The sequence below is a fragment of the Neoarius graeffei genome, chromosome 17 (assembly GCF_027579695.1).
Source record: "Neoarius graeffei isolate fNeoGra1 chromosome 17, fNeoGra1.pri, whole genome shotgun sequence".
Classification (NCBI taxonomy): Eukaryota; Metazoa; Chordata; class Actinopteri; order Siluriformes; family Ariidae; genus Neoarius; species Neoarius graeffei.
Genome location: NC_083585.1, coordinates 10,355,786 through 10,366,741, shown reverse-complemented (window position 1 = coordinate 10,366,741; position 10,956 = coordinate 10,355,786). Strand labels below are relative to the sequence as shown.

At 40.6% G+C, this 10,956-nt stretch overlaps 1 protein-coding gene across 2 annotated transcripts in view; it reads left to right on the top strand.

Annotated features, from left to right (window-relative positions):
• The first annotated feature begins 285 nt into the window (after positions 1–285).
• Positions 286–10,956, top strand: part of tada2a (transcriptional adaptor 2A) — a 69,606-nt gene continuing 58,935 nt past the window's right edge. The window contains exons 1-4 of one of the 2 annotated variants that reach the window (XM_060943702.1): positions 286–379; positions 6,406–6,512; positions 6,606–6,665; positions 10,523–10,614. In XM_060943702.1, the coding sequence (XP_060799685.1) occupies positions 301–379; positions 6,406–6,512; positions 6,606–6,665; positions 10,523–10,614 (338 nt within the window). In that variant the 5' untranslated portion in view covers positions 286–300. Of the gene's footprint in view, positions 380–1,343; positions 1,679–6,405; positions 6,513–6,605; positions 6,666–10,522; positions 10,615–10,956 lie in introns of those variants that run through there. The other variant, XM_060943703.1, reaches the window with a different exon arrangement.

Sequence of the window (10,956 nt, the reverse complement as noted above, 5' to 3'; positions counted from 1 at the left end):
GATAGAGAAATTTGCGAGTCGAGAGTGAAGAAGAATCGAAATTTGCGTTTTGAAAAGTCATTCGCTGAGTCTGACTCTCACGGGTTTCCCGTTTACAATAAGCTGTTGGGAGGAACAAAATGCTAAGCAGCCAATTGTGTGACCACATTTTTGAGTGACAAAAGTCTTCAAGCAATCAGCGCTTGCAGTCTGCAGAGGGATCCCTTCCTGCGCGTGCAACCACATGTTTGCACAAATCGGAAACCCTGTAGGCTATTAACGTGCACATATTGGTTGGTAGACCTCCATGGCTAAATTATTATGAAGAGAAACTATCCATCCGGGAGTGAAAAAAGAAAGAAGAAAAAAGAAGATGAGGGGAGAAGAAAGCAAGATGGTGGTAAGTCACTAGCAATAATAATGAACAGAGACAATAGTATTTTTCCCTACCGTTGATAATGAATGATGTAGTGCAAATGGTGCTAGTCTTGTTTCACTCGCGCTAGCATGACCATACTTTATTTATGTTGTTTTTTTTTGTTGTGGGCGGGCGGTGGTGGGGCCCCCCAATGAATTTCTGATTGGGGCCCCACTAGACCCTAGAATCGCCACTGCCTTTACGCCAGAATCTAAGGCTACGTTCACACTGCAGGCTGAAGTGACTCAAATCCGATCTTTTCGCCCATATGTGACCTGTATCCGATCTTTTATTGACAATATGAACGACACAGATCCGATTTTTTTCAAATCCGACCCAGGCCATTTGGATATGTGGTCCTAATTCCGATTCCTATCCGCTCTTTTCATATGCGACTTCAGTCTGAACCGCCAGGTCGCATTCATCCGACTTACACGTCATCAACAAGCCACAAACGTCACTATTCTGCGCTGAAGTAGGCGGCGGGTCTCTCAAAAAAAGTTACAACAACATGGCGCATGACATCAATGCGAGGGATGCTTCGGGCTGTGAAGGTTCTGAATCTTCTCAATGGAAGGACGCAGAGGTTAGGGAGCTGATTTCCATTTGGGGGGATACAGCTATTCAAGCTAGATTGGATGGGTCATACCGCAACCGGACGGTTTTACTTCCGTAAACACTGGCCATGCTCACTGCGTGTGACGTCGTCGTATCCTGCAATGCGCATGCGGAACACTTTTAGGTCGCTTTTCGTTCATACTGAGGATCACATACAAGTCGCATATATTTGTTAATGTGAACGACCTCACAAAAAAATCGGAATTGAGCATTAAGCCTTGCAGTGTGAACGTAGCGTAAGAGACTGATGGACTAGTAGTGGACTTAATTATCCTGTAGGTGGCGGTAATACACCGGATGGTGTCCAATCCGCCATTATATCCTGAAGAAGAAGAAGGGGCGCTGTTGCTTTCCTGCATCACAGTTTCATACCTGAAAGGGTTTCTTTCTCTCGTTAGTCATGTGGGTGGCAGTAGTTGGAGTGTGTTTAATGTTTTAGGAGTTAATAAATGACTGTAGAATGTACATATGCTTTCGCTGTTTTATTTTAAATGTGCTACTTCACTTTTACGCGAGCTCCATTAGACTAGCGCTAAGGTTAGCTGCAAGATAATGCAGCTGAGTATAAAAAACCAAAACAAAGGAGTTAGCTGCTGAATAAACATCCGTAAACTAAGCATTTTCACTGGCAACAAAATATGGATCGCCTGACATCTTTTGGAAGTAAGTAAATATAAATTAATTGCTGGTTAAGCTAACCCCCAGTGTAGGGAAGCTAGCTAGTTAGCTAGCAGTTATCACCGGCGGCTAAGGTGAAGAGCTTTATTTAACCAGCTCGCATGTTCACTGACATTTATTCCCGAATTGCCCCTACTGAAAATACAAGTGTATTACATATGATATTAAAATGAAGGTATTTAACTATATACACCACTATATATATACTACATATAGCATTAGGAGTCGTTTGTGAATCATTGGGGTTAGCGTTAGCCGCTGTGTTCAGTTACATGACTTGCTTTGACTCATGCCTCTGAATGTTCTGCGAATTGCCTGAACACAAACTTAGGAAAAGCCTCAGTCTGCCTGTTGGATGCAAAGGTGGTCAGTGTGTTATGTTTACCTTTTTTGTGTTTTGCATTTATTAACCCTTTGATGCAAAACATATGCACACCCCTTCTAATGCACAACATGGGTCAAAAATGACCCGCGTTCATTTTCCAGGTTATTTCACGCTGACTGAGTTTTTCTTTGCTCTATCTTTTGAAATCAAATTATTTTATGATTGAATATTCCAAGTATTCTTTAAATATCTTGTTTTTAATTACCACAAATCATTAATTTTAATTTTTTCTTTCCTACTTTATGAACAAAAATACTTTTTATATTACTACACATGGGTCATCCAAGTGTGATTTAAAATTAAATGTCTTAATGCTATAATAATAATTTGTTTCAAGTAATTACTTTAGCAGTGAATGGGGCCAGTTATTTATTTATTAACTATGTAGTTAGCTAAGCCAACTACAATAAAATTTGCTAACTAAAGTAGAATATGTCAACAGCTCGGTAGCTAATAGTAATTACTTGTAACTTTCTGACAAGTAATCTACTCACTCTCAAGGTAACCTAAACATAATCAATTTTTTTCTAAGGTAATGTTAGAACAATTGAAAAACATTACTTCCATGTATTAGATGGGCAAAGGGCGCTGTGCTGAGCTGTGAAATGTCTGACACAAGCACAATTCACAGTTCCCACCAAACGCTGTAGTAAATGCATGCGGGTCGTTTCTGACCCATGTGTGTAAACTTGATGTAGAATTACAAAACCTGTGCTTGTTCATAACTTAAGAAAGGAAAAATAAAAATGATGATTTGTGCTAAACAAAAACAAGATATTTACTGCATATTTGGAAAAGTAAATGACAAAATGAATTTATTTCAAAGGTATATCATAGAAACACTCAGCCATACATGAAATAACCTGGAAAATGAATGCAGGTTGTTTTTGACCCATGTTGTGTATTAGAAGGGTAGTGATACAAAAAGGGTTTTTATTCAAAAAGTAAGAAAGGAAAAAAATAAAATAAGGATGTATGATGATCAAAAACAAGTTAATTGAGGAATACCTTGAATACTGAATGATGGAATTAATTTATTGCAAAGATATAGAAGATAAAAACTCAGCCGGGTCACTTTTGACCCATGTTTTACATCAAAGGGTTAATGAACCCTATTGGGTCCTGTTAACGTGGTCCGGAAAGTGAACTAGTTGCAAATGAATGACTTCAGGGGGTTTGGTGGGAGTCCAGTTTAGTTTCTGGATATTTGAGCTCTCAGGCGGCATGTTGCAGTTCACACGCACAGCCTCGCTGAGGAACACTGAATTCTGGATATCGTTGTTCATTTGGTTATCTTATGCTGTCGTTTGGTTGTGGATGAAAAATGGAGAGCAAAAAAGCAGAATTGAGAAATAGAAGCAGCATCTGGGGGGGGGCGGGATAACAAGGAAAAGGGCCTTTTGTTGCAAACCATCAAAAGCAACCAACCCATCCTCATGTCATAGACCGAATTAATCTACAGCCCTGAGCAAAAGTCTGAGACATGTAAACAAATGCTGTAGACCAAAAATGGCTGAAAAAATAATTACATCTCATTATCTGTAGCCGCTTTATCCTGTTCTACAGGGTCGCAGGCAAGCTGGAGCCTATCCCAGCTGACTACGGGCGAAAGGCGGGGTACACCCTGGACAAGTCGCCAGGTCATCACAGGGCTGACACACAGACAACCATTCACACTCACACCTACGGTCAATTTAGAGTCACCAGTTAACCTAACCTGCATGTCTTTGGACTGTGGGGGAAACCGGAGCACCCGGAGGAAACCCACGCGGACACGGGGAGAACATGCAAACTCCGCACAGAAAGGCCTTCGCCGGCCACGGGGCTCGAACCCAGGACCTTCTTGCTGTGAGGCGACAGCGCTAACCACTACACCACCGTGCCGCCCTAATTACATGTTTCAACATAAAAAAAAAAAAACTTTAAACAGCATTAAGCCATAATAAATGAAACAAAGTCAATATTTGGTGCAAGATGACCCTTTTGCTTTAAAATATATATATATATATATATATATATATATATATACACACACACACACACTAGTCTGAGGTCCAGTGAGTGCAGTTTTATGCGGAAAAGAGCTGTAGGTTTTACTGAGCATTTTACAGAACCAGCCACAGTTCTTCTGGACACTTTGTCACGCTTGCTTGCTTCTTCATTTTGCACCAAAATCCAGTAGCCTTATGTTTTCTTTTTTATGCTGAAAAGAACTCTCTTATGGAATATGCTGCTCAGATGCAAACTTTTTTTTTTCTGTAACATTTAATTTTGTGCTGGAAAACAAATGTTTGGACTCTGAAATGTTTTTGTACCGACTCGATAATGTAGAAGTCATAAAATAGAAATCTATAACAAAGTTTGTATGAAAAAAAAGTAGGGTGCCAAAGAATTTTGCACGGTACTGTATATAGTAATTATTTTACTGTCTCTGGAACCACTGTGTTTTCACAAGACAAATCAAGTGGACAAACAACCAAACCATGCTCTGACCATCTCAAGGGATGGTCTGACTACAGTTCATTTGTGGATGATTTTAGAGTCGTCGGAGTTCATTTGTGTTCACGTTTACACTAAAATGTACAGACATCAATCTGAGACCACAAGCTATAATAAAATTGAACACCTTTTAGTAGGTGTTCAAACTAACTTTATCAGGCACCTTAGCTATTAGTGTAGCTCACTTTGTAGATGTAAAATTATAGACTGTAGCTCAGTCTGCTTAATTTCATTTGTTTCATAAATACATGGGAATGTTGGCATGATTAATGTGTCAATCCTGTGTACCCTGTCCAAAAAAGAAAGTAAACCACCACAGGACCAACCACCAGGGTATTATCTAGAAATCGAGAGAAGGGTGTCTGATAGCCGAGTGAAGAACTGCTAGGGGGGTCTGGGGAAATTGTCCCCTGGGAAATTTTTAAATATTGAAGCAAAATTGGGGCCCTTTGGTGCAACCTTGGCATGAAAATGCTGTTTGGAGAAGCTCTTAAAATCAGGTGTTTTAGGTAGTGAATTTCTGAAAAAGGAATCAGTCAGCTCAAATCATTTCAAGAAAATTATTTTTTATGCCATTTTATTGCACATGTAGCCTTTGTGCCTAATTCTGCAGTGCTCAGTCCTAATTATTGTAGCATGGTGTGGTAAATTGTTAATGGCTGTCCCAACCACACAAGCTAACCTTTACATTTTGAGCGTGTGTGTAAACATTAGACAGGGTTCTCCAGAAAATCTCAAGTGGATGACTAATGCTAATGTGCTAATGCTGGGGAGGGTCTGTGGGCATGCCCCCCCCCCAAAAAAAATTGAAATTTACATGACTTCTGGTGCACTCTCAGTTAATAAATTACTAACCATTTCCCTGTAAAATACTTGCAGAATATGTACAACGTTCCCTCCGAATGTGTGTGTGCTTGGCTTTCACAGTTTCCCTCTGTAGTACACTGCCTGACTCTGTAACGTAACTACATACGTTACGGTGTGGTCACACGGTCCAGCTCAGCCAATCAGAGCACAAGAATCGATCAACAAATACAGTGTCGCTTCTGGTCATGGCCTGAATCAAAGACAATTTCATGGTGAAATAATTGGATTTGCAGCAAATTATGGGCAGCAGAGATGATACAAATTGCTTGAACATTGAAGGGCAAGGTTTTGTTTTTTTTCTTTCCCCCTCTCTTGGGTTCGAGTAGCCGGCACAGACCGTCTGTGTAGCTGGAGAAAACCGCCGGTGCTTCTGGACATCTCTTATTAGAGATTTCACACACACCTCAGATGAGGTTGAATGAAAAGTTCAGACTTCCTCAAATGGGAAGTGCTCAGTTGCTATCTTGGTATAGCTTAGATGAACAAAGCAGTCCAGTGTACAGATACTAAGTTGGTTGCGGAGGCCGACCTTTATTCTATTGCTCCAGCTGAACCTGGCTGTAGTATGAAACAAGGACTATGGTTGGTTGCCGTGCCGCGTGCTGGCCAATGGGAGCATGCTATCAGTTCTGAGCAGCAAATCACATCCCGCTTCAGAAATAAAGGAGAAACATTGTACTGGAGAAACACGCATGTGGGATGCAGATTTATTATGTTGTTTGGGGTCCCCACTCATCAAGTGGTGTTTATGTTGATCTGCCAGTGCAACTAACATTGCTTGTTTTTGTTTACGTAACCATATTTGCAACAGTACTGTGTGTGTTTGGGTTTTGTCTTATTGTCACAAAGCTCAACAAGTACAGCATAACATCTTCAATGCTAAGAGCTTCTTGAACAAAAGGTAATGGACTGTAAACAAATATTTTTTACTGAAAATCTTTTTTTTTTTTTCCCCTGGTAGATGATCCTTTTGACAAGCCTCCTTGTCGGGGTTGTTCATCATACCTGGTGGAGCCCTATGTAAAGTGTGCTGAATGTGGACCCTCACCCTTTGTCCTCTGCCTCCAGGTGACCCAGCACCTTACACGCTATCGTCATGCCTTGCACTTTTGTTTCACCTGTACAGTGTCAATATAGCTTATCTTGTTTTTCTTGTTACAGTGCTTCACTAGGGGGTATGAGTATAAAAAGCACCAGAGTGACCACAAATATGAGATCATGGTAAGTAAAAAGATCTGCTGAAATAATGCCAGACAGAGAGAAATATGTAAAAGAAAAGCTTCTCAGTAACTAGAGCGGCTACAATTGTGGACAGTCCATAATTATCAACACCTTTTCAGATTTACCAATAAAAAACAAATTTACAAAGATGAGTTTCAGTTCCAACAGTGATTATTGGTCAATTAATCAACCGGAAGACCCCCCTCGCCCTTTAATCTTGTCGTCTGATGACACAGTTCGCTACCTGAGATGGATTTTTTTTTTTTAAGCACGATCAGCAATTTGAGGAAAACCCGTACATTATCATCACAGGTAAGCATGGTGGAAAGATCATGGACATGTTTTTACTAGTGCTGTCAAAAATGTTGCGTTATTAACGCATTAACTTGACTCAATTTTAACGGCGATAATTTTTTTATCGCGAGATTAACGCTCTGTGACATGATGTAGGTTTTTCATAAGCTTTTGAAACTGCCAGGAACTTGGAACAGAGACTTTGCTTAGAAAAACGATAGCAGCTAGACTGTAATGCCATGCCCCGCACAGCCAGAGTCCTCTGCCCTCCCCCAAAGAGCCACGGTGCTCGGCTTAGGTATCGTTTTCCCATCGGCGGCTCCAGCCCCACTTTGCAGTGGCTGTGACAAGATGTGTTATGCTCTGCAATAAAAAAAAAAACATTGGTACAACCAGTGTTCGAACTATGCCGATATTTTCGGGGGGTCCCTTTTTTTCCCTTGGGGGGGTGCTTGCACTTGTCTCAGAGCGCGGCTCTCCATCGCGCGCTCACTTCGGATATGCAAATGCTTCCCGTTACACACGATTGCTATGTCAATAAACATCATTTTGCCAATATTTTAGAGACCCCCCCAACATTTCCCAAATCATGTTTTCAAGGGATCTCATGTCTGTTTCAGGGGATCTCGGATCCCCCGTGTACCCTGTAGTTCGAACGGTGAGCAAGCCCATTCACTTTTTTATGCTGATAAGAGAATTACAATGGTTTTTCATGTGACAAAAATATGCGATTAAATTGCGATTAATCACGAGTTAACTATGACAGTCGCGACATTAATCGCGATTAAATATTTAAATCGCTTGACAGCACTAGTTTTTACTGATCAAATTCACAGATATTTCATGATCTCCTTGTCGAAACCTACTTTATTTCTCATGCTTTCATTTGACAGTCGCCATTTTGTATCTGAACGCAGGTTTGAGAAGTCACATGAGGTGTCGATGATAGTGATCACTTTCACCGGTGTCCACCATTATCGACACCCTGTGGAATTAAGTGACATTTACAACTATTATGTATTGATCTTTGTGTAACGTTGAAGTCAATGAAGTACTTGAATAAATAAGTGCCGTGCTTTATAATAATTTTTTTTTCTGATTCATAACAGAATGGAATGTTTATAGAGTATTTGGAATCCTGTTGCAATCAATAGAATTTGACCAGAATTAAATTCCTAGCATACATGCTTGATTTACATGCTTGAAATATTCAGATTTTTCTATTCCATTCAGAAAATATTTTTGCAGTTTGTTGTAAATATCTACCAAATATTACAATATCAGTAGACATTTTATATTTTGGTTCGAGGAATGGCATGCGGCCTTTGACCTGGATTTTCATGTGGTTACAGTGTCGATTGCCTGTTGATATTTATTGGTAAACTACAAAACTAGAAATTAATACCAACAACAATGAATGATTAACAAAATGTGATCTACGAAAATACTTAGAAGGTGGAACAAAGATTTTCTGATGCAGGTTAAACATCAGTTATAAATAATCATCTGGATGTTGATAATTGTGGAATGGTGTCGATAACTGTGGACAAAGGTGTCGATAATTGTGGAACGGTGTCACGTGATCTGATACGCTAAGCAATCAGGAATCAACTTTTTTTTTTCCCCCCAGTGGAAATGTGCGTAATTATTCATGCACAATTTATGTATTGAAAGTCTTTTCCACTTTTGCAATGGCCAAAAGATCGTTAAGGTGTCTATAATTGTAGCCGCTGCTCTAGTAGTCTTATTTGGCTCTGTTGTCTGTTCTCTTGAAATGGTAGAAATAATCTCATCTCATCTCTAGCCGCTTTTATCCTTCTACAGGGTCGCAGGCAAGCTGGAGCCTATCCCAGCTGACTACGGGCGAAAGGCGGGGTACACCCTGGACAAGTCGCCAGGTCATCACAGGGCTGACACATAGACACAGACAACCATTCACACTCACATTCACACCTACGGTCAATTTAGAGTCACCAGTTAACCTAACCTGCATGTCTTTGGACTGTGGGGGAAACCGGAGCACCCGGAGGAAACCCACGCGGACACGGGGAGAACATGCAAACTCCACACAGAAAGGCCCTCGCCGGCCCCGGGGCTCGAACCCAGGACCTTCTTGCTGTGAGGCGACAGTGCTAACCACTACACCACCGTGCCGCCCTGGTAGAAATAATACAAACCCCATTTCTCAGAAAGTTTTTTTGGGATATTGTCCAAAATGCAATAAAAACAAAAAACCTGTGATTTTATTAATTCACGTGAACCTTTATTTAACTGAGAAAAGTGCAAAGAAAAGATTTTCAATAGTTTTACTGACCAACTTAATTGTATTTTGTAAATATAAATGAAGTTAGAATTTGATACCTGCAACACATTCAAAATGAAAATATCCCAACTTTTCTGGAAATGGGGTTTGTACTTGGGAAAACTGGGCTCAGGTGTGCCATGCGACTCATTACCCCTGTTGGTCATCCGTCAAGTGAAGACCCATTCTAAACCATGACCCCACCTGTTACAGTGAGAGAGAGTGAGAGAGATCCAGGAAGTAACAATTCTGTAATAAATGTTGTAAAAATCAGGTGTAGTATATTAAATGTTTATTATGCTTAATTTGTACTCCTATTAATTTTTACATGCTATAAAGTTGAAAAGGTCTACTGTTTTATAATGTCTAACAACACTATTGCCGCTTTTCCACTACAAACGCGGCTGTGCCGTGCTGAGTCGAGCTGAGCGGGGCTATTGGAGTTGCATTTCGACTACAACCGCGCTGAACCGTGCTGGCTGGAAGTGGGTGGACACATTGGGTGGAGTTAGCGAAAGTGGGTGGACGTCACGTGATGTCGTTAAGCGGCGCAAACAGTGACATCAGTGACCTTTTAAGCGGTAGTCTCACGACCCGGATAGTAAACAATAAACATGGAGGACATGGAGTCGTTAGTGTTGCTGGTCTTGGTGCTGTGGCTTGTTGTCACAGACAACGCCAACAGATACTGGCAAGAGCGTATAGATGAGGCGAGACGCATAAGGCTTCAGAAATTCTCGTAATTCGTAATTCTTCTTCCGGGTTTGCGGTGTTTACAGATCCCAGCGTGCTCGTGGGGCATGTGTGGGCATGTGAGGACACTCCTCACCAATAAGTGCACAGGGGAGTGTCTGCTCACGCCCCCAGCCTCACTCAGCTCGGTTTGGCTCGCTTCAGCCCTACTCCAAAACCATGCGAGTTTTGGGTGCTAAGCAGGGCTGAAGCGAGCTGAGTCGTGCTGTTCTGAGGTAGTCGAAACGCGAGCCGTGTTGGGCTGAAGTGAGCTGAAAAAGGGTAGTGGAAAAGGGCCATATGATACACTGCAAGAAATTAAGAGACTGAGGTAATCATTATGGATTTTTTTTTTTTAAACTAATCATTCCCTGTAGCTGTTCTTCACTGCAGTAGTAATATAATTATTTTTGAGTGAGAGCACTCAGGTGTTGAATTTAGTGTTGTATGAAACATCATGGATCACTTTGTATGTAACGGTTTAGATAACATTTCTGTAGACCTCGCTTATGTTTCTGTTTTTTTCTAGACATCAGATTTTCCTATACTGGAGCCTGGCTGGACAGCCCAAGAGGAGATGGCTCTTCTAGAGGCAGTCATGGACTGTGGCTTTGGAAATTGGTTTGTATAATTTAAACCTTGTGTTTGCTCAAGCCAAGATTAAAATTACTAATGACTAATTATAATCTTACATAAGAAATGTCTTTTAATAATAATAATAGCTTTAGTCATATAGAATCTATACAAATCACAGTGCTTTAGGCCACTTTCAGTTTAATTCAGTTTTTTTCAAATTATTTTAAAATACACAATTTAACAATACACATCATGACAACAGCTTTACGGTAGTTTTTTTTTTTTTTTTTTGCTACTGCTCATGATGTAACTGAAGAGCCATCATGAATTGCTACATAATTTAGCTTACTTCTAGGTGCCTATGGCTCAAGTACAGTGATGTCAATT